Below are 24,938 nucleotides of genomic sequence, written 5' to 3'. Positions count from 1 at the left end.
TGCTTATTTTGAGAAACGCACGACTTGGTTCGTGCTCCAATTAAAATAAAAGCTTATCTAATTTCCTAGATCAACCAGTCATTAAAATACTATGAGCTCCTTTTCAGCTCTGGGAACAAAAAAATATGCATATAAAAAAATAAATAAAAGCTCATTAGCAGTATTCATTTTGATGATAGAAGACCATCCTCCCATTATATACGCCAGTGTTATTTTCTATATGTCCAATGCAATAAACTACATGCCTTCTGAGGGTGTGAAGTCTCCATCTATAATCAGTTTTAGGAGATAGCTGAGAACCGAGAACCTCGGCCTGTAAATCTCACTGTCAGTAAAACATGGAGCTGGATGCTGTGATGCTGCATGGCTTTTTTTTCCCACAAAATTCCCACGTTTCATTCATAGAACCTCAGTCCAAAAGCACATAAAGGGTCAACCATTACTGCACATCTGAGCATGCTCGTGGCATGCAAATGATTAGCGACAAGTGTCTCACTGTGGGTTTGTTAGTAACACAGAGAGAGAAATAAAGGCTCTTTTCTGCCATATTCTTCATGCCTCATTGCTTCCTCCTCCAGAATCAGCCCGCTCTTTAGCACGTTTGAGAAGCGCATGAACAAAAGACAGTCTATTTATATCTTCCCCCCACCAAGCCCTTCTTGGTGGTTGCCTGCAGTTAATCATTATTCATAATGCGGGGGAAGCGTCACCTTCGCTATGTCACGTAACACTAAGTGTGGAAGGATCCAAGAGTTCTACGTTCATCACCATTTGTCACATCCGAACGACTGCGTCTATAAATACACCCCGTTGTTGCGGGTGTGCGTATGTGCGTGTCACTGACTTCGACCTTTTAGCAGTGGCTTCAGGCTTGAATCATCTCTACGGCCTTTGCAACAATACTGTAACATATTGTGTAGTATAAATGTCACACACTGGAGCAGGAGGCTTAAATGGCACGCTGTACTAACAAGGAAGCAGAGTCTAATTTCAAGGGAGGAGCAAGTGTCAGCTTCATCAATTAATCAACACCTTCAAAGCTACAGCAAAAGTCCAGTACTGCACCCTCATTTCTCATTCCCACTGACACTGCATTAATACAGTTACACTGAATATATCTGTGCTAGCATTCGCTATGACAATACACAGCAATACAGCAGGCTTTATGTACAAACAGAAGGAGGATGGGCAACTAAGTTTGTGAAAATAATCCCCAGGTTTTCTCACACACACACACACACACACACACACACACACACACACACACACACACACACACACACACACACACACACACGTATTAAAGGTGTAACGGTACAGGGCACATGTGTACCAAATGCAATCCTTTTTACATGTGGAAAAGCTGAGTTCCCTCAGGAACATAAGTGGCTAGTCTCCACCTCACACTTTGAGTGCATTTCTTTTATCATCATCATCATCATCATCATCATCATCATCATCAAACTTGAAAACATACACAACAATGTCAGGGTTATAAAAAAGAAACTAGAATCTATATCGCTAGCATTAGCCAATAACCAGGAAGTGGCTAGTGGCTAATGCTATGGATTATCTAGCGTTTTATGTCCAGCATCAAGAATTTCTCTTAAAAGGAGAAAATCTTGTCAATTCAAAATTCTGAGGGAGTGAATGAATAAAGGATATAAGGAATGAAGGCATTTGTTGCTAAAATAAGTAAAACAGTAAAAGTAAATCATATATTTAGAAAATTTTATATTAAATGTAAAACACACATCTGTATTACTCAAACAGGATCTAACAAATGTAAACTATTCATTTAAATTTTTCTATTTATTTACCTTTATTTAATCAATTTAATTATTTTCTATTTAACTGATTACTTAATTTAATCAACATAATAAAAAAGTGCATTGCATATATTTGATTCATTCTATTTTATTGTTATAAAAGATACATTTATACATATTTTAACCAAGCAGGCATGTTATTGAAAATTGTTAAAAAAATATATAAACTGTTTAAATGTTAATGATCATAAAATGTTACATAATAATAAACTGTGTTAACAAAAAATCAATCAATAAAAAAGCAACTTTAGGTTTTGCATTTCTTCCTGCCAACCGTAACTTAAAAACCGAGGTACGTGCTGAATCGTGAATTTCGCATAATATACAGTAAATATATAAAAACATATGTAAATATACAAATATATATATATATACATACACATATACACACACATATATACACACACACACACACATATATACATATACATAATATATATATATATATTTTTTTTATTATTATTATTAATTAATTGTTTTACATTTTTTTTTTTTATTACACATACACACACTCAGACACTAAATATATGTTACACACAGCTTAGTTTTTTTCCCAGTCATTAAATGTCATAAATTGGAAACAGTGATCGCTTGATAACATAGTAGCAGAATACACTCTACTCTGTGGAAAAAAAAAAAAAAAAAAGTATACCCAAACAGCAATAACAATCATGTCCTCAACTTGTCCAGCGCCTAAAGATTGAGTCTGCATTAGGTTTACTTATATACTTAATTACCAATTACAGTAAGTGATCAAGATTTTATTAAGCACCACGCAACCATGCTAACTTCTTTTTCATAGGCATGTATTTTTATTATAACATTTAACATAGCTAGGGTTATAAATATTCCAGTTTATACATTAAATTATAAACGTGAGTGATTATGAGGGCAACTGGTTTACGTTATTTGAAAAACAAGAAAGGCATTTTTAAATGTATGGTTTTTTGAGCCATGAAAAGCCATGAAAAGAAGACGACATGCATCTGGACAGGGACAGCTAACTGTAAAACAAAACTCAATCAAATTAAACTGCATTGAGTCTGAGCATATATGGAGAGTTTGGAAGGGGGGGGGGACGGGGGGGAGGGACGTGAAGTGAGATTGGAATTGGGCATTTTGTTTAGTTTGACCCTGATTAGGATCTGGAATGCAGTGCAGTTGTAAGCAGTTTTCTCTGATCTACCTTCCCTGAATGAGCACTTTTTTGTAGGTATACAATTACTGACTGCAGCCCACATGTTTCTGTACAGAGTTTGTCAACAACTTTCTCTATGGAAAGAAGAAGATCCAACATAAAACCCAAATATGATTTTTATGTATAAACCATTTTTACAACAGAGACATGGACATGAAAGGGTGTGTTGTGCTGGTACGAGCGAGTTGAGTGCAAGTTTCGTTTTCTAACCACAGATCTGCAGTCGACTAAGTATTATTTGACTTAAGTATTAAGTATTACCAAGTTTCCTTATACTCACTGTTTAATAAATAGAAGTTACTACAGAACACACAATAGTATAAAATCTACCAAATGGGTGTAATAAATCTAACTACCACTGCAGATTTCTCAAAGTGGACACAAAAAAGTGGTACATAAACATACATTTGTAGTTACAAACAATTTTACAGTAATCAAAATCACTGTAATGGCTGCTATAAAGTTATAATGTGAGTTTAAATCTTGTTTATTTTTATTAATAATTATAGTAATAATACTAATTGAGAGCTCAAGATTAAACTGAAAAAAAAGATTAAAAGGTTTGCACAGGACTTTTTTTCCCCCCATTCCGCCACTACTTGACCAAATCCCACCCACTGCACCTACCCAAGATATCTTCTAACAAACATGTTCTATTAAAAAAATAGAAAACAAATGTTTTAGCACAGAGACAATCTTAGAAATACTGCTAAACAAGAAATAATCATACAATGGAGAAGCTGGTGTTAGATCTGATGATGATGATCTCAAATGTTTAGCTATTTTATGAGTTGCTCAGTTGCTCCTGATTCCATAATGTCAACTGACTCTAGAGGACTGTTAAAAGGACATTACTCACAATCTTAAATTCTGGTATTAGTGGTAGTTCTCACTCCCTGGTGTTTTGGACTTTAAGACTTAACTCTTGATATCACCCAAATGAGGATGGGTTCCCCTTTTGAGTCCGGTTCCTCTCAAGGTTTCTTCCTCATAACATCTGCTCATCAGGGATAAATACTCATAGTTTACTTAAATTCTTAAATTCCGTAAAGCTGCTTTGACACAATGTTCATTGTGAAAAGCGCTGAGTTGACAACCACCACAACGTAGACCATCGTGCCACTACAATGTTAGAGTAAGTACCCAAATATCTGCTCACTGTTGGTTGTATGGTAATCAATTCTTTTGTAATTCATGGGCAAGGAAGATGGGAATGGACAAACTGCTGCAAAGAAAAAGCTGGACTACAGTACATAGTTGCTGACAACTCAAGGTAAGGTATCAGACATGTCTGGTTGCTGGTGGGTGTTATAATACGTTCAATTAAACCTAATGACTACGAAATACCAAACATCTAACTTGTAATTCCCTCCGAATGGTCTTCTCAACAAGTTCAGTGCATGATGTCATTCACCAGCATGGCTGCTCATTATATATATATATATATATATATTATATATATATATATATATATATATATATATATATATATATATATATATATATACACACACACACATACACACACACACATACACACACACACACATACATATACATACATATACACACACATACACAGTGAGGAAAATAAGTATTTGAACACCCTGCTCTTTTGCAAGTTCTCCCACTTAGAAATCATGGAGGGGTCTGAAATGGTCATCGTAGGTCTATGTCCACTGTGAGAAAAATAATCTAAAAAAAAAATCCAGAATTCACAATGTATGATTTTTTAACTATTTATTTGTATGATACAGCTGCAAATAAGTATTTGAACACCTGAGAAAGTCAGTGTTAATATTTGGTACAGGAGTCTTCCTTTGCAATTACAGAGGTCAAACGTTTCCTGTAGTTTTTCACCAGGTTTGCACACACTGCAGGAGGGATTTTGGCCCACTCCTTCACACAGATCTTCTCTAGATCAGTCAGGTTTCTGGCCTGTCGCTGAGAAACACGGAGTTTGAGCTCCCTCCAAAGATTCTCTATTGGGTTTATGTCTGGAGACTGGCTAGGCCATGCCAGAACCTTGATATGCTTCTTACAGAGCCACCCCTTGGTTATCCTGGCTGTGTGCTTCGGGTCATTGTCATGTTGGAAGACCCAGCCTCAACCCATCTTCAATGCTCTAACTGAGGGAAGGAGGTTGTTCCCAAAAATCTCGCAATACATGGCCCTCTCCTTAATACAGTGCAGTCGCCCTGTCCCATGTGCAGAAAAACACCCCCAAAGCATGATTTTACCACCCCCATGCTTCACAGTAGGGATGGTGTTCTTGGTCTTTTTGATGGTACTCATCATTCTTCTTCCTCCAAACACATTTAGTGGAATTATGACCCAAAAGTTCTATTTTGGTCTCATCTGACCACATGACTTTCTCCCATGACTCCTCTGGATCATCCAAATGGTCATTGGCAAACTTAAGATGTGCCTGACATGTGCTGGTTTAAGCAGGGGAACCTTCTGTGCCATGCATGATTTCAAACCATGACGTCTTAGTGTATTACCAACAGTAACCTTGGAAACGGTGGTCCCAGCTCTTTTCAGGTCATTGACCAGCTCCGCCCGTGTAGTTCTGGGCTGAATTTTGTCTCTAGTGTCTTTGGACAGCTCTTTGGTCTTGGCCATGTTAGTAGTTGGATTCTTACTGATTGTATGGGGTGGACAGGTGTCTTTATGCAGCTAACGACCTCAAACAGGTGCATCTAATTTAGGATAATTAATGTAGTGGAGGTGGACATTTTAAAGGCAGACTAACAGGTCTTTGAGGGTCAGAATTCTAGATGATAGACAGGTGTTCAAATACTTATTTGCAGCTGTATCATACAAATAAATAGTTAAAAAATCATACATTGTGATTTCTGGATTATTTTTTTTAGATTATGTCTCTCACAGTGGACATGCACCTACGATGACAATTTCAGACCCCTCCACGATTTCTAAGTGGGAGAACTTGCAAAATAGCAGGGTGTTCAAATACTTATTTTCCTCACTGTATGTATAATATATATATATATATATATATATATATATATATATATATATATATATATATATATATATATATATATATATATATATGCTGTAGTCAACAAAATTCAAGCATAGAGGCATTTATTGTGTTTTGTCCTACTTTGAGCTTGAAAAAGACATAGTTCCAATTCCTCACATCCAAGGTACGTGGAACACAGCACCATTATTGAAGACATATACTTGGAGAGCGTGAATGCCAAGTGTGTGCTGGAATGCTGTAAGTGTATGACAATGCAGCAATTTTTCAGCCATAACTGAACTGTTAAAGACATACTCTAATAATCAGGACATATTGTACACTGTGAATTTATATATCACATAAAACATGTTGAGGTGGTGAAATAGGGGTGCTTCGAGCAGCCTTTCAAATGAAGAGGTCAGGAGAGTGCTTGGAGGGGATTCTGGGAGTCCTGGGGATTGGTACAACTTCAGATTAGAGGTGGTGCTTTTTAAGTGTGTTTGCTCACACTTGCATGGGAAACAGTGGAAAAATATTAGCTAAAGTATTATAGTGTGCTCCGAGCTTAGACAGGCCTGTGTGCAACCAACCCCGCCAAAAGGATACTCCACCCTGGTTTGTGAAGTAAATAAAATAAAAAAAAACTGACAAGAAAGTGACAGAGAAAAAAGTGTGTGAGAAAGAAAGTGAGAGAGAGAGATAGAGATGGAAGAGGAAAAGGTGTGATGAGAAATCACACAACATCTAGGTGTAACCTGTAACCTGTTGGTCTGCTCAGTGCAGCAGACGGAAATGGCTACCGCTCCACTGCTCAAGTGGAATGCAAAGGTGTGGACAAAGGCACAAGCATGTGTGTAACCCCTTCACTTTTTTGAAGGGGCTTAATTGTCTGTGACCCTTTTCCCCTCCTTCGAATGGAAATAAACAGTTCTCAGCAACTGAGCCGCCTAAAAACCTGCAGTGGCTTTTTAACGGTAACGTTCAATTAACCTCGTGTCTGAGGAGTGGAAGAACGTGCTTAACGACAGAGCTGGACTTCAGCCTCACGCTGCAAATTACATCCGCCTCTTTACCTGCAGCAATGTCACAGCCATTAATCAGCCACTGCACTTCGCTACAGCTACACACGCATTCTGTAAAGCCCTATTGTGAAGAGAACCAAGTAGCAGTTTCTCACACAAAGACACACACACACACACACACACACACACGCACACAAACGCACCTAATAAACCTGCAGTTTTGTCCGAAATACTGTCAGACAGCAAAATATCAAGACAATCACTGACTTTCTCTTATGTGCAGAAGTGAATATAGGACACAGATGTTGTTGCCATTCACCACAAGAGTTTAGGGTTCCCTGCTAGGCCTCTTGTTTATAGGATCTCAGGGGCCAAATTGACTTCAGAGGTTCATGAATTTCCCCGGCTTTCCACTGAAATTTCCTCTCGCGCCCAGGCAACGTCTAATACAATGTCTAACATTTGCCATTTCTCTCAAGTCTCACTGGCAACAAGTCTGTGGTCCAAAGGGGTGGAAAAAAATATAATCTATCAATCAAGTAGGTTGATTGAACTTTGGGCCTCATTTAAATGAAAGCCAAAACACCAAGTCAAACATGAGGTCATGGAACGTTTTTGTCTTCTTAGACACCAACTTTTCCCCAATTTAAGTTTCCATGCAAAAAAATCTGAACTGGGAAAGGCCATAGAGTGCTGAAGACAGTTAAGTGATTTTCTGCATAGAGGAGTTCCAACTACACAGTGCACATGTGTTTCTAATAAAAATACAAAAAAAAAAAAAGAAAAAAAAAGGCCAGCTTGATTCCAAGGTTGGGCCCCCTTTCTAACTCTTGAAAATAATCTGCAAAGAAAACATGGCCAATGACGGCTGGTAAAAAAAGAGCATAAATGGCTGAGAATAAAAGTAAGTTTAAAAAAATACAAATTAAAAAATAAATCTCTTTAGGCAGCTTGTTAAAACCAACTCCTAAGGTGCCTGTCTGGGTGCAAGAGATCTCTGAAAAAAGACCAGAAATGATGTAAAGATGCTGAATAATTAAAATGAGCAACAGGCCGATTTTATTTGGCGAGCGAGTCAGCTGTTTCTCAGTAATTTACTGGTCTAAACATTGCCAAAATGTTTTAATTACACAAGCTTGATGCACTCTGTCCCCTTCACCCAGAGCATGCTACGCCAAATGGTGAGCCTCACAAACCTCTAAAAAAAAGAGAGTAACGAGTATAAAAATGTGTAAAAGTGTAACGACAAAAACTTTGAAAACTGCCATTCAATGTTTAATTAAGCATTCAACCATCATCAGAGAAATATAATTATTAATACGAATATCGGTTGAGTTCTACACTATATGCACACTGCAAACCCAATTTCTTGCATTCCCAATTTTTTAAGCACTTTTTAGTGTAACTTGAAAGGTATGGAAGTAATGCAGATGAAAGATCAGAGGTGATTTTATACAGCAAATTAAAGTCCTTCTTAACCCTAAACTTCTAACTAACTAACTCCTAAACCTCTACAGCTCTATGAAAAGACTAGTTCCTACCTATTTATTTAAAAAAAAGAAAGATAGAGGAAGACATTTTAAACATTCTTCCCAAAATATGAAATAGTTCAAGACGTACCAAAAGCACCAATTAAACATGCATGTAATTATTGTTTTAGATTTTTAAAGAATTTCACATTTTTCCAACAAATCTCTGGCTATTGCATCTTTACACCATAGCCCCAGCTTAAATACTCAAATCTAACTCAAGCATAGAATTATCATCTAGAACAACACGTCTTTCATTTAAATGGTTCATATGAAACTCTGACATGTTATTGTTTCTATGGCAACTGCTCATTTACACGTCTTGACTTGGTGGATGACCTACATAACCCCGGCCTAACAATAATAACAACCCGAATAGAAAACAGTGCTGTTATTTAATAAATAAAACCTATAGGTGCAACTATAGTGAGGTTTTTCTGTTAGGAGACGTTTATATAACATTAATGAAAGGAGTCCTGGGTGTCAGCGCTTTGTAACAGTCAGGAGGTTTTCCACCACAGGAAAGTCTTCAGGACAAAAGATCAAGACTGGCACATGAATGACAGTTTAAAGCATCTACAACATAAGTGGTCACTAACTAATTTGTCTCAGTGTACAACATTAAATGCTTTATACATACTATAAGCAGTAAAAAAAAAAAAAAAAAAGTAAAACATTTTTATAAAATTTTAATAATTGTCAAATGCACAACCTCCTGTTTCTTTTCTACTAACATCACAGTCAGGTATGTTTTATTCCTCATTAGTTAAACACTAAGCATTTAAAACACACAACTGTATTCAAACATACAAGTTTTGCGTTCCACTAATAAAAGGTTGAAGATAAAACACGCGAGAGAAATCCATACCCAAAGCTATTATGTATGTGTTTTATTACATTTTTCAGCATGGGTGTAATTCAGAGTTTCCCTTGGCAATGCCTAAGCGCAAACGATTTCCTCTGAAGAAGTAGTACCATCTCTAAACGGACCTCTAAAAAGAATAGTGGAGCTTAATTTCCAAATACTTGACTGCAAAATTTATGAAAGTGTTCTACAGAAAACACGTTTTTATGCGCTTCAAATAAACGTTTATTGACTGCGCTAACAAGTGCCCTTAGGAAAAAAGAACAGAAAGCCATTAATCAGAAGCTCACTTTTAATGGAAGTTTGTATTGTATTGTAAACTGTTGTCTGTGGCAATGGCACATATGTTACAGATAAAGATGAGGTTGAAACACACCCTTAAAGATATATATATATAAACTCCTAACAGAGAAATGAAGTGAAATGAACTTTCTAGAAACTGCTGCACATATTTTTGGTGCGTTCTGGTACCAGGTATCAGTAGGTCTCTGTTTTCACACTCGGCCGTTTGAAGGCCCCACTAGGAGTGTGTAGAGTGTGTGCACACGTAACAGAACTGGTCAAAGAGTGCTTGGCAATTCACTGTCCGTGCTTTGATGTTCAGGGCTCCAGAACAGTGCTTGCGTTCCCTTTGCTGCACTGCTTAAAGAGAATGGGAGAACGTTCCTCCTGGCAGGTGGGAGCCTTCATCTGCTCTGGCCCTCGAGGGCATGAGAGGGCAACGTCAGAATAAAACTACATCTCTCTCTCACATATGGACTCACCAATTCAGGGACATCAAAGGGTAAAACAGAAAGGTTTAAAGCTCTGCTATTAATAAAATCAAATAAAAATGGAAGGTTTTTTTTTTTTTTAAGTCCGTGCAGCAGAGAACAAGCGTGGGTTACACGATGAAAATGCTTTAAACCAGCAAATCAGAAGCCTGGTCATGAAGCACGCGTGTCCGATATGCTTCGCTTGAACACATCTAATGCAACTTGTCCACTAATTACCAAGTCCCTCCTGAGTGGACATGGGTGTGTTAAGGTACAGATCGGGCTAAATATGTCCAAGTACACTGCTATAAGATGTTTGATGGGCTTCCTGTGTGCCCTTCTGTACTTCTCAAGTGGGGTCCAGGAACACCCAGGGGTCTGTGAAGCACAGCCAGAGGGTTTTTTTATTATTTATTTTTAAAAGTTTTTATATTTATCGAGTTGTTTTTGTATGTGTGTGTGTGTATATATATATATATATATATATATATATATATATATATATATATATATATATATATATATATATATATATATATATATATATACACATATATACACATATATACACACATACATACATATTCATACATATATATACACATAAATATACACACTATATATATATATATATATATATATGTATATATATATATATTACAGTGAGGAAAATAAGTATTTGAACACCCTGCTATTTTGCAAGTTCTCCCACTTAGAAATCATGGAGGGGTCTGAAATTGTCATCGTAGGTGCATGTCCACTGTGAGAGACATAATCTAAAAAAAAAAATCCAGAAATCACAATATATGATTTTTTAACTGTTTATTTGTGTGATACAGCTGCAAATAAGTATTTGAACACCTGTCTATCAGCTAGAATTCTGACCCTCAAAGACCTGTTAGTCTGCCTTTAAAATGTCCACCTCCACTACATTTATTATCCTAAATTAGATGCACCTGTTTGAGGTCGTTAGCTGCATAAAGACACCTGTTCACCCATACAATCAGTAAGAATCCAACTACTAACATGGCCAAGACCAAAGAGCTGTCCAAAGACACTAGAGACAAAATTGTACACCTCCACAAGGCTGGAAAGGGCTATGGGGAAATTGCCAAGCAGCTTGGTGAACAAAGGTCCACTGTTGGAGCAATCATTAGAAAATGGAAGAAGCTAAACATGACTGTCAATCTCCCTCGGACTGGGGCTCCATGCAAGATCTCACCTCGTGGGGTCTCAATGATCCTGAGGAAGGTGAGAAATCCGCCCAGAACTACACGGGAGGAGCTGGTCAATGACCTGAAAAGAGCTGGGACCACTGTTTCCAAGGTTACTTTTGGTAATACACTAAGACGTCATGGTTTGAAATCATGCATGGCACAGAAGGTTCCCCTGCTTAAACCAGCACATGTCCAGGCATGTCTTAAGTTTGCCAATGACCATTTGGATGATCCAGAGGAGTCATGGGAGAAAGTCATGTGGTCAGATGAGACCAAAATAGAACTTTTGGGTCATAATTATACTAAACGTGTTTGGAGGAAGAAGAATGATGAGTACCACCCCAAGAACACCATCCCTACTGTGAAGCATGGGGGTGGTAGCATCATGCTTTGGGGGTGTTTTCTGCACATGGGACAGGGCGACTGCATTGTATTAAGGAGAGGATGACCGGGGCCATGTATTGCGAGATTTTGGGGAACAACCTCCTTCCCTCAGTTAGAGCATTGAAGATGGGTCGAAGCTGGGTCTTCCAACATGACAATGACCCGAAGCACACAGCCAGGATAACCAAGGAGTGGCTCTGTAAGAAGCATATCAAGGTTCTGACGTGGCCTAGCCAGTCTCCAGACCTAAACCCAATAGAGAATCTTTGGAGGGAGCTCAAACTCCTTGTTTCTCAGCGACAGGCCAGAAACCTGACTGATCTAGAGAAGATCTGTGTGGAGGAGTGGGCCAAAATCCCTCCTGCAGTGTGTGCAAACCTGGTGAAAAACTACAGGAAACGTTTGACCTCTGTAATTGCAAACAAAGACTCCTGTACCAAATATTAACACTGACTTTCTCAGGTGTTCAAATACTTATTTGCAGCTGTATCATACAAATAAATAGTTAAAAAATCATACATTGTGATTTCTGGATTTTTTTTTTTAGATTATGTCTCTCACAGTGGACATGCACCTACGATGACAATTTTAGACCCCTCCATGATTTCTAAGTGGGAGAACTTGCAAAATAGCTGGGTGTTCAAATACTTATTTTCCTCACTGTGTATATATATATGTGTATATATACACATATATATACATATATATATATACACACACATATACATTATATATATATATACATTATATATACATTATATATATATATATATATATATATATATATATATATATATATATATATATATATATATATATATATATATATATATATTTTTTTTTTTTTGATAAAAAATTTTAATAAAAAAAAAAATCATAATTATAAAAAAATAACCCAATGACAATTAAATGTATTGTCAGTGGAAATTGGTATAATCTTTGATTATAAAATTTTTTCTTCGAACAGGTGGTTTGCATATATTATGCAGTTTTGTAGGGTAAATGGATTTTGTAGGGTAAAAGTCTTGTGCAGGTAACAGGAGCAGAATGCAACTCCTCTTTTGCTGCCTGGTTTTTGCCCTAAAAGCTTTGATTGAGCACCTCATCTTCACCCGATGCTTTGATGTGTGCTCAGACGGGAGCCCATCAATCGAAAGCTCTCATTTTCTACAACATAGACACACACACTGTTACATGGCTCCTGGCTCTCCAGATTTCTTCTAAACCTCTACTTCAACTGTTGCTCAATATCCAAATGCAAACCTCTAAATGAGCAACAGTTAAGTATTTTCTCCCCATTTTGGTCAATTGCCATTTCTCCCCCATCAGCCAGGACTCCACTATAATATACTATCAGGGCAAAAAGTTTGTAGACACCTGATAATGAATCGTTGCTATGGGAATGTGCTCATTCAACAGATCAGGCACTGCTTTTAGGGGAAAAGGTGCAAGAGGTACAGTCAATATTCCAGTTGATCCCAAAAGTGTTTAGTGGGGTTGAGGTCAGGGGTCCGTGCAGGCCATTAGATTTCTTTCACTCCGACCTTTGCAGAATTGTGCTTTAGTTCCAGTGAAGGGAAATTGTAAGTGTACACCATACAAAGAGATCACAATGTGTGCTTTTAACTTTTCTTTTCCGGCAAGGTCTTGATGGCTGTGGCATTGTCAGAATTTAAAACGCAATCTCTTCATGAACAGACTTTTGTGTCGAGCCACTCAGCATTTTGACGAAAACATTGTTCTAATCAGCTTCAGTGGCTGATACGGTGTCTGACAGGACAGGTACAATCCAAAGCTCATTCAATCTAAATCCACTTAGGCAAATGAACACTGGCACAAGAGCAGCTTAAATGAGGAATTGGTCCTGTCTGTCCTTCGATGAGACCATGTCTGGTCATAACAAATGTGCTTAACAGGAGTAAAGCTTCAAGCAATAAAGTAATGAAAGTGCAGTTGCATTTTCTGGCTGGTGGCCAAACGACGACCGTTTCGTTTCAGGACGAGGCGTACATTGGGAGCAAATGGCTTTGAGTTGCAATTCATCACCGCATTTGGATCAGAGTCAGTGTCAAGGATGCCAATGAAACATTTCTCCTTAGCAACACTGAACATTTTGAGTTATGTAGAACGGAGACGAGTTCAGAGCACAGTTTGTCAGCCACCTGAAATAATGTGGATTGCAAGAGTGTTTGCACCTTGTGTTGAAGAACAAAAACAAACAAACCAAATCACAGCCAACCCAGTATCAGAGTATCAGTATCGATCTGCATAGTTTTCTGCTTCTTTGTGCTCTAACAGCACTGATAGGTCACCAGGGAAATGAAAGCAGTTCAGTCATTACTCTGAAAAAGCCTTTACATGGAGATGAACTTCAAGCTGAATGAGCCTGGAGAGTTTTTCGGCTTCTGCGGTTAATGTGATGGCCTCGCTGAGGATTTAAATAGGTGACTTAACTACACCTTACACCTTAAAATCAATTTATCATGTACTAGCCGTAATTCTCTAACAGCTTCCATCATTACATTCTCAGGAAGGGTTTTAGGAAGCTTCTATTTCAAAGTAAAAGGGCTGCCAGTAATCACTAACCACACATATTGCCTCAATAAGATAATCTCTGTAGATTGCCTCAGACAGGCTCCAGTCACCACAGTTAGATCAACATAGCTGTGAACCCAAGAACCCGGGTTCCTGTTTTATTCGAGGAACTGTGGCATGGCCGAGTCGTCTCACAGAAACGGCACTGTTACCGACACGTTTTAATGATTTATTTATTATTTTTTTTTAAAGAATGAAAAACAAACCTGGGCAATTTTCACTGAGTTCTGGGTAGCGCCACCAGCATGGTACTCCACATTAAACTTCTTGCGAATTTCTTCGAACCTATGACAAAGAGAGGAAAAAAGTATATTAATAATGACTAAACCAGAAAAAATTATTTAACCGCATTAGATTATTTTAAAAGCTCAACAAAGATCAGTGTTTCATTTTTGCACAGGGGCCTGTCCAGAGCATCTCTGCAAAACCACAAAATCAACCAGCAGAGAGACACTGAGAACAGGAAACCTCATACATTGTAAACAGGAAATAGAGGACTTGTAGCCTTGTGCCGGAGGGCAGCAAGCCATCTAAAAATGTGCATGTGTACTGTACTTCTGCACGTAGCGTGCATACATACCCTGGTGAACAGCATGCAATCTGGGCATCATTTCAGGAAACAAAAATATGCATAATTGACTTTAAAAATGTGTTAAGGTAGCTTTGCAAACAATATAATCATCAGGGGTGAGCTGCACTTTTAAACTGCTTCTCTCTCTGATTTGCACAAGGAATGGGAGCCAAAAGCAAATTCAAATGCTTTGTCCTTTATGTACACATCACACACAATTTACATGAGACCAACCGTTTCGGAATTACTCAAACCAGCCTGTCTGGCTTAAACAATCATGCCACATCATTTTCAAGTTTGGTGCAGAAATGAGCTGAAGCAGTTTATCTGTATCTAGATGATTTTCTGCATGAGCTGCTGCCACATGACCGGCTGATTGGATAACTGCATGAATGAGCATGTGTATAGGTGTTTCAAATATATATATATATATATATATATATATATATATATATATATATATATATATATATATATATATATATAAATGATACGTTTAAAGAAAGAGAAAACACATTGGCCTGATGAGAGTGAACCCGACGTTCAGGTTTTATTAATGGGGGGCTGCTTCGGCACTGGGTCACCTGATTCGCAGCACTTCCGTCACTTCTCAAGCAACACTGTCAGGGAGGAAAAGCCCATCAAGCAACACTTCAGAATTAGCTCAGGGGGGGTGTAGCAGGGTCAGGAAGCGAGCAACAGGGGGGTCTGTTTTAGCGAGGAGAGCTCGCACATAAGTACACGTTTAAGTACTTCCTTCATCTACATCAATGCTGCACACTTGGCAACAAAAGGCTTGTGCTGGAGAGCTCGGCATATTAGGGCTACTCAAGACGACGTAGTGAGGCTCAGGCGTGCTCCTGACCGGAGCAGACTGTTTGTGCGAGGTGGGGGCCAAAGAAAAACCTGAATATGAAGTGAAACAATAATGTAAATGTAAATGTTTTAAGTGAAGTGCTAGGTGACTAATTGAATTAGGTGTCGAGTTGACTTTGCAGGCCAGTTGAGAAGCTAAGAGCGCCCCCTATCCAAGGTGCGACACTAACGCTCCACAAAGCGTGGGAACAACACAGATACATCCACCCACACACACTTCCTCAACCCAAGACGCAACAACCAGTAGACCACAGCATATTGGACTGAAGTTACAATCAAACCACAACCACACACTCGCTCATACACTGACACACACACACACACACACACACACACACACACACACACACACACACACACACACACACACACACACACACACACACACACACACACACACACAAAAGAACCTTCAGCAATTTGTACCTTATTCAACTGTAGATTACGTCTTGGCCACATTGGTGTGACCCATCACTTCTGCTTGGTTACAAAGTCGGCCAATAGAGACGCCCACATGCTATAAAGTATCTACACCCTGTCAATTTCTTGAAGGCAGAAAAGCACAAGTGTTTACTTACTAACTCATGTTGTGAGCATTCCACTGCACAGCAGGAAATAAAAACATCACTGCACAGTACTGATGTGGGTTTTATTAACTGTACAGTAGCACGACTGAAAGCAGCTGATGTGACTGCACTGGCAAGTGAAAGAAACTAGCAGCAAGTCTGCAGGGAAAAGCAGGCGGCCGTTCGTCAAAAGTCTCAAAGTGAACATTCCTCAATCCGAACTGTCGTCCTTAGCCCTTATTTCACTCCGACTGTGGAAAAACACAATCAATTGCTAAAGAAAACCATACAGACTGGCCAAAAAAGATAAAAAAAAAGGGCAGTGCAGCCAGGGAGGTCGATCAAACAACAAAAGACATACATGTGAGCCTATTGGATTAGGAGTGTAGCTCATCCTCAACTCGTTAGGGATGACAAAACGGAAATGTGATGTCTCCACACTTTTCATGCTGGGAAACGAGAGGCTCGGTTGGGCAGCGAAGATTCTATTAGTGTCAAAAAGATTGCATGTAACAGCTCGTAAAAAATTCGGACAGCGAGACTACAAATTCATAGAACCAAAACATTTAGTCCTAAATGAGCGTAGAGGCCAAATTATGGGCTGAAAGAACACACAGTGTTTGCTAAGGAAAAGAAAGAAAGAAGGAAAAAAAACACCGAAAAAAAAAAAAAAAAAAAAAAAAAAAGTGAGGGCATAGTGAGGAATGTCAGCCTGCTCCCTTTGAAATGCCTCACCACAAATGTTACAAGGGTTGAAAAGAATGCACTTAAATGTCAGATTGATAAAAGAGGGGAATGTTTTTTGCATGTGCTTGTAGTTAGATATATTAAACCAAGATGAGAATCGAGTGTCATTTCAGAATGGCAGAACAACCCCCCCCCCTTTTTTTTTCCAAGCTCTGTTATTTATGATGATAATGACTTTTGTTTGCACACATGTAGATGCAGACTAGAAAAGTAGTACCATTAAGTGTTCTTTTGTGTTCTCCATTAAAGTAGGTCAGCTCTGAATTGTATCAGATGGCTCTTTTAAACCCCCAAAAATCAGTTAATTAAATCCAGAAGATCATGAACCAATCCAATAATATTGTGCAGGTTTTTTTTTTCAGTCAGTAGAACTGGTTCCAAATGAATAAGCAGGATAAGAAAATCAGGTTCACTCCAGTGACACTTAACGGATAGATCATCTAATGAGAGAAGTAAACACTAGCTGACTGCTCCATGCCAGCAGACCCTCCAGTAACCGCTAACCATGCTATAATCACTCAATCAGGAGTCAACTATTTAACCTGAGCTCTTTAATCTTAATCAGGCTTAATCAGTCCTGAGAGACCCTCAGCCAGTCCACATATTTACACTGTTCTAGTTTCAAGCACACCTTAGCCAGGTGAGCGAGCGCCATGCTGCCGTTGATTACATGGTTCAAGTGGATCAGCAACTGGAAACTAAATAAAAAGCTGCTTTGGCTCCGGATCTTGATATCAGTACAAGACTGAGAATCACTAATAAAAGAATGGCTGTAAAAAGAAAACTATGGACTATGGGCATACACTAGTACTCGGTACTATAAAATGATCTATCTGGCTAAATCGCTTCTCTTCTCGTTACTCTTCTGGAAAAATGTTCCATTAGATTTTGGAGTGTTGGTGTGGAGATTTGTGGTCATTTAAGCACACAAGCGTTAGTAAAGTCAGGAGGAGGCCTGGCGTTTCAATTCATCCCAAAAGTGTTTAGGTCAGAGCTCAAAAGGAAGTCACTCGAGCTCTCACTCCCACCCATGTAAACCATATCGTCATGGAGCTGCCATTGTGCACAGAGGCATTGTCATGCTAGAACAGGTTTTGGTCTTCTAGAGTTCAGGTGAAGTGAAACTTTAGAAGAAATCCTACAAAATATATATAATTACACACACACACACATATATACATCTGCTGGCAAATCAACACTCATGAAACATACAAGTCAACATCAACATTCTATTTCTGTTCTGACATAAAAGAACAGACAGGAAGCCAAGCCTCACTACACTCAACTGGAAGAGTCTTCAGAAATATTCAGCTGCTGAAGTTCTCCATATGTTCCATGCAAGTAATAAAAAAGTAAGTGTACAGAACAGGTACAGTACTATAGCCACTAGTTTTACAATGTATAAACATACAGGCACATTAGAACCCCTCAAGCACAGCATTAAACTACTACTGTGACTAACTTCTGATATGATTAACAGCAACTATTACTGACTTTAGCAGCGTGTTTAATAGCCAGAACTTTCCTGTGACTGAGGGTGAACTAGCAGACTTTGTGAATTATGTGTGGGGTTACAAAGAAACAGCTATAGTGAGGGTTTTTTTTTTTTTTTTTTTAAATCTATTACTCTATATATTTCAGGAATAGATTCTAAAGAATAAAACTGAATGAAAATTATATCACCTGCCAAAAGATTGGAGAAACAGTCTTATATGTATGTGACATAAAATTTAAATTTTATATTTTTTTGACACATGCATGTCCTTTTTACTTATGATGCAACAAAGACAAAAAAATTCTGGCTCTTATAAAAGATGAACAGGAGCAAGATGTAATTTTTAATGTATCCACATTAAAAAATGGAGGGTGGAAGTTTAAAGCTTTGGGGTTGTTTTGCAGCAGGGAACGTTGGAGACTTATTCCAGGTAAAATGTACTGTACCAACATGACTACCATTCCATACTTCAACAACATGCAATTATGGCTGGACTGTGGTTTATTGGAACCAAGTTCACCATACAAACAAGACAATGATGTCCGAGCTCGGTAAGTGTTATTCAGAGAGCAAACAGTTGGCTGTAGTGTAGTGTTATCTATCATAGAATGTCCTGCCCAGTCACTGCACCTAAATTGTATTGAACTGCTCTGGGATGAACTCATCAAAGGTGTTTTTGGATATTTCTTTCTGGCCTTTTGATAATTTTTATAAGAGGCATGGCAAAGTATTTAAGTTAATGTTCAGATAAACTAACTAACTGAATACCAGGGGTGTGTAAATCTTTGTGGAGTGAGTTAAAGACACTAAGTGAGGATTTTTCACTGAAAATAAAGTTAAACATCAGTACATTTAATATTTTATAAGAAGAGTAAATCTTCATACCATTAAATAACCTAGTTTGTTGCATATAAACAAAAGGAGCATGCAAGTGTCTCTAAAAAAACTATAAAAGATTAGGTGTTCTAATGTTTTGTATATACAGATTTTATTTCGGTGAACTGTTTATAAATGTACTTCCTTTTGGTCACAAAATCGTAATAATCCCAATTTGAAGTGATATTAAAGTATAGGCATTGCAAAGCTGTAAAATGCTAATTGTAATTGTATGTTAGTATTTTGCCGCTAGAATGGACTATATTTAGACAGAAAATTATAATTCAAAGGTCACCACACATACAAGTTTGGATTTGTGAAAAGAATGGGTTTTTAAATACATAAGAAAAAAAAAAAGGAACACTATGGAAGCCCTTTGTGTGCACAGATTGATGGAGCGGCTCTTAGACGGTTGGCACACGGAACCCACATCAAATAAACAGAGGCAAACATGAGGGCAACTTAGAAACAGCTCCTGCTGCTTTACCTCCTATTTTTAACACGTCGCAAAACCTACGGCTGACTAGATTCCATGCACACACTGTACAGTGTATTCCTGCAAGAACATAAGTAACTTTCCATACCAAGAGATGGCAGCATCCTGTATTCCTATTCAAAATCAATCATTACGATCAAGTGGAAATCCGATCATCACATAACACTGAACAGATTAATTTGTCAAAACTGTATCAATATTTAGCAGCGTACTATTCCGACATACCAGGATATATATTTAAGGCCCTATTATGCTGTTTGGGATGCAGCCAAACCAACTAGTCTAGGCAATGTTTCACAACAGTGTGGGTCTGTTTAAATGGTCCGTGTGTCCCGTCGACTGGAAAATACAGCAAATGAGTTTTAAATAGAGAAATAATGAGGAGATAAGCAGAAGTTTTTTGGGGGAAAAAAATGAGACGTGCGCACGAGCATGTGCTCCGTTGTCATTTGCTTGCTTTGTTTTCTTCCTCTGCACAGATTCTCTTGCCAAGACAATTTTTTTTCTTTCTGATGCCAGATGAACACAATCACACGAGAGCTGGAGCATGATTGATACACTGGATATCTATAGTCATAAATGCTTATTGGTGACATGGTCTGTATGCAAATATGTATGTTGGTGTTAGTTTAAATAGTTAGTAAGGTTTGAAAAATTTTTTTTTTTGAAGACATCATTTTGCTTTTTGCATTTAAGAAATATATGAATATTCAATATTTTGAAATGTTCTATATTTCAGATAATCTGGTATCGTCAATCCTGGTCAGGAACGAGATAAATTTGTAAGATCACAATGTAAAGTAGACTACAATGTCAATGGAAAATGTGAATCAACTGAATGGCACAAACACACAAGTAAAGGCTATAAAAGAGTCACTGATCTACCCTTCATGGCTTTGAGGAGAACATCGGAAAACACCACTCAGAAACCTTTAAAAGTTTAAAAGAGTTTAAAATTTAATCAAAGCCCCTGAACCATTGAGACGCCACCATGATGCCCTCATACACCTGAATTCAACAGTAACCTTACAGGGCTTTCATACCATGAAGTTTTGTTTGTATTATATAATAAATAATGGACATGTTCAGGCAAACAAGAGGCTACTGAATTTAAAATTGCCTCAAAGCTGCATGAACATTTGCAGGTTGACTCATGCCAGAGTCAAGAATAATAGTACAAGAAATAATAAAGAGTTACACATCATTCTAGGAAAGAATAATGAGCCACATTCACAGAAACCTCAGGAACATGTCAAATTTCACAATGAATAATATATCAACAAAGATAAATCTGTTAAAACGGTCAAGCGGTTGAAGGAAATATTGAAAATCTGATCACTGCATTCTGTTCTATTCTTAAATCAATTTGTTGACGAGGAGACGGAGCAACCTGTACACAGAGTTATGTGCTGCACAGCAAATACCTTAATGAAAAAATATTTAATGCATGTTTTTTCTTTTCCTTGAAGAACACGTTGATTGAAACAAAGCCAAGAGGTAACATGAAAGAAAATAAATTTAATAAATACAACTTGAAAAATAGAATGACTTTTATATACAAATCAAAACTAATATTATATATATATATATATATATATATATATATATATATATATATATATATATATATATATATATATATATATATATTAAAAATCATGAATTAACTTATAATTAATCGCAACTTAATCGTACATTTTATCTGCTCTAAATGTATTGAACTTGAGTACTTTTTAACTTTTTAATAATCAACATGGACATGGACAAAAATGGATGCTTTATGAAAATTTATGTTTATTATTAGCGAAACCATACTCAACATAGAGCATGAACACAAAATATTCTTGTTAATGTTTGAATAGAATTATGGTGTTTTAAATTACATAAATCATCAGAACACTAAACAGAACTTTTGCCATGTTTCCACACGGACGGTTTTAATTGCCGGATGTGTGCATCCTGGCAGATTTTGGCACTTGATTTGAGAAGTTTAGTGATTAAAGAATTGTTTTTTCACAGGAGTTTATTTATTCAATTATTTTATATCTAAATAAAGCAAGGGCCTCGTGAATAAATGTGTGTTGTATTTCACGTCTTTTATATTATAAATTTTTTTTTTTTAATAAAAATGGTCAAACAAATGTACGCTGCATTAATCGTGCATTAATAAAATTAGTGCTGTTAAAATTAGTTTTGACTTATTGCACAGGTGGCATCCAGTCACGGTACCATGCTGGAATTCACCGAGCTCCTGAGAGCAACCCATTCTTTCACAAATGTTTGTAGAAGCAGACTGCGTGCCCAGGTGCTTGATTTTATACACCTGTAACCATGGAAGTGACTGGACCACCTGAATTCAACGATTTGGATGTGTGAGTGTATACCTTTGGCAATATAATATATATATATATATATATATATATATATATATATATATATATATATATATATATATATATATATATATATGCATATGGTAAAACTTGTGTGTGTGCATGTTAAAATCTAATGTATATTTAATTTTCTTTTTCGTTGCTAGGTTTTATATTGTACTTAATACAATGAAAGCAACTAAATAACTAACAAATTTTGTTTTTCTTCATGTTTGTTTGTAAAACAAACAAAATGTGTGAGACTCAAAGTGAGCAAAGAAAACTTTAGATTAGACGAGTGATTCGAACCTTCTAGCGAAGTGTTTTTCATCCACCTGAAAGTGTGCCCAGTGTCTGACAATTTAATCCTTACCATTTGTCCCTGCAAAGATTAAGGCAGACATAACTTGATAGGAATTTGATCAAATGCAGCTTAGTGAAAGGAAAAAAAGATCCATGCTTTAAAAAAAGACTGAGAAAAATAGACATTTTAAAGCTTCGGAAGCATGGGTTTGGGGAATGGAGAGAGGGCGAGGGGTGTATTTACATCCAAGTTCCAAGAACACATCATTAAAAACTAAACACTTGACCAAGTTTACTCAGAGGGCATTCTGCCCACATTTACAGCCTTGAAGAGCCGCTGTAGTTCACTACACAAAGCCAGCAAAGCTCCACACTAGCAAAGGAAAAAAGGGGGGGTGGTTGGTGGGGGTACAAACAAATCCAATTCAATTCAGACAAGCCTATTTGAAAATCCTGCGTGAGAGCGAGAAATATTCCCACATGTGTGTTTAACCTGTCAGGTGAAGTGACAGCTGTCAGCCAGTCAGAAGTACATTCATCTCGTCCAATCACGTCAGCGCTGAGCTCCTCGGGGTTCTAGAGTACGTCTTTACAGTTCTGGGATTTCCTCTTAAGATTTACACGGCATCTGTTAGAGCTATTGACATAGAACCATGACCTTCAAAAGAACCGACTTGTTTTCTCATTGGAGATGGTGGAATTACTTGATTTGCCATCAAAAAAAACAAAACATCGACCTCTAAAATATGGTAGCGGCCCCACATCAACACAGAGCACACAAGCAGGCGTATGATCCTATCTGCACGAATTACAGAGAGATTCAAAATGGTTGTAAGCCCCTGATGGGTGGTCAAGAGGACTCATGGATAAACTTTGCACTTCCAAACGTGTCCGAGATACAGAGTAAAAATAGATGGGTTCATTTATTTGGAAATGCACTAACCAGGTGGCATGGGTGCAAAAAGTTATTAATGTGGCTGTCATGTAAACTCCACATAAACATGGGAACTGACAGGAAATGTACAATTTACAAGCATCTCCTCAGTCGGGATTGACAAAGCAGCCATTCATCGACCAAGGTCTAGGTTTTTAATAGAAACAAGGTGGTCTGGGGGGTGGGGGGGGTCTGTTAATAAACAAGTGAATTACACAGACTTGCTGTAAACTTAATTCATGGTTTTGATTACACATTGGATGTGTATGTTTAGGGTTTAGGAAAAAAGGCAACTTAAAAAGAAAAAAAAAATTAAGATTTGCTTCTGTGGTTTCACTGTGTTGCCATTAAAAAAGGCAAAAACAAAGGGTGAGGAGGGAGAAAAAAAAAAACAAAAAAAACCCCGGTACAGCAGTCAAAGGCTGGCGAGTTTAGTGTGGAGAAAACAAAAGTGCATGTCATAAATCAGAGGGAGGTAAGAAGCTGGCGGAGGTGCCAGGCTGAGCCCGGTGCTGTGGGACAGAACAGAGCACAGACCAGAGAGCAGAGCTGCTGTTACTGTTGGCGCTGCTGCTGTTGCCGCCTGAGCTGCGGCCGCCTCCCCCCCCCCCCCCCCAACATGAGTCATTAACAGGCAGGCAGAACCGAGTGTCCCAGCTTTAAATGCCAGTCTCTAAAAATAAACCTGCAAACTGCAGCCCCGACTAATGTCTCTCCATCACTATTCCCTTTTCCTGGCCCAAGTGCCAGCCTGAACATCAACCTGCACAAAGCAGTTTCCACTGGAGGGAGGCCTCTGCTTAGTGATAATCGCAATGCTTCTGGAACTTTCCACCACACTTTTTCTCCCTCTCCGTCTCTCTCACACACAGCCTCTTTGTCTTTTGGTTACTTACCACCTCCACTCTCAGGTTTTTACTTTAAGTCAAATTACTATTTGAGTCAAATAAAGAAAGCTACTTTCCACAAAAAAAAAAACAAAAAAAAATCTTTATTTTGATTTATTACAGATGATACCCTGCTAACTATGTGTAGAGCAGCTCATCAAACTGCCAACACATACATAATTACCCCTTTGCCCTGAATGCTCTCTGATCTCCTACTTACATTTATGCGTATTTATTTCTGTGTCTAATAGAGCAATCAAGACCAGCTGAGCCTCAACCACCAAATGTGGTGGAGAGAAAGGAATGCAGGCCTGAAGTAGGAAAAGCAAACATGGAGGATGGGAGAAAAAAAAAAATAGGGAGAAGAACGCAGGTGAGAGGAAAGCACGCCAAGTGCTCTCCCTTCAAAATCGGGTTATAAAAGGCATGAAA

At 37.8% G+C, this 24,938-nt stretch overlaps 1 protein-coding gene across 3 annotated transcripts in view; it reads right to left on the bottom strand.

Moving 5' to 3' along the window:
* LOC310724356 (adenosine kinase-like) overlaps positions 1-24,938 on the bottom strand; it is a 69,992-nt gene that overhangs the window by 24,692 nt on the left and 20,362 nt on the right. For 2 of the 3 annotated variants that reach the window (XM_083538230.1, XM_083538232.1), the window contains exon 4: positions 14,590-14,668. In XM_083538230.1, coding sequence (XP_083394356.1) covers positions 14,590-14,668 — 79 coding nt within the window. Of the gene's footprint in view, positions 1-10,229; positions 10,566-14,589; positions 14,669-24,938 lie in introns of those variants that run through there. The other variant, XM_083538231.1, reaches the window with a different exon arrangement.

Source organism: Silurus aristotelis (assembly GCF_946808225.1).
Source record: "Silurus aristotelis genome assembly, chromosome: 4".
Classification (NCBI taxonomy): Eukaryota; Metazoa; Chordata; class Actinopteri; order Siluriformes; family Siluridae; genus Silurus; species Silurus aristotelis.
Note: the sequence above shows the minus strand (reverse complement) of the source record. Positions and strands in the feature narration are given on the sequence as shown.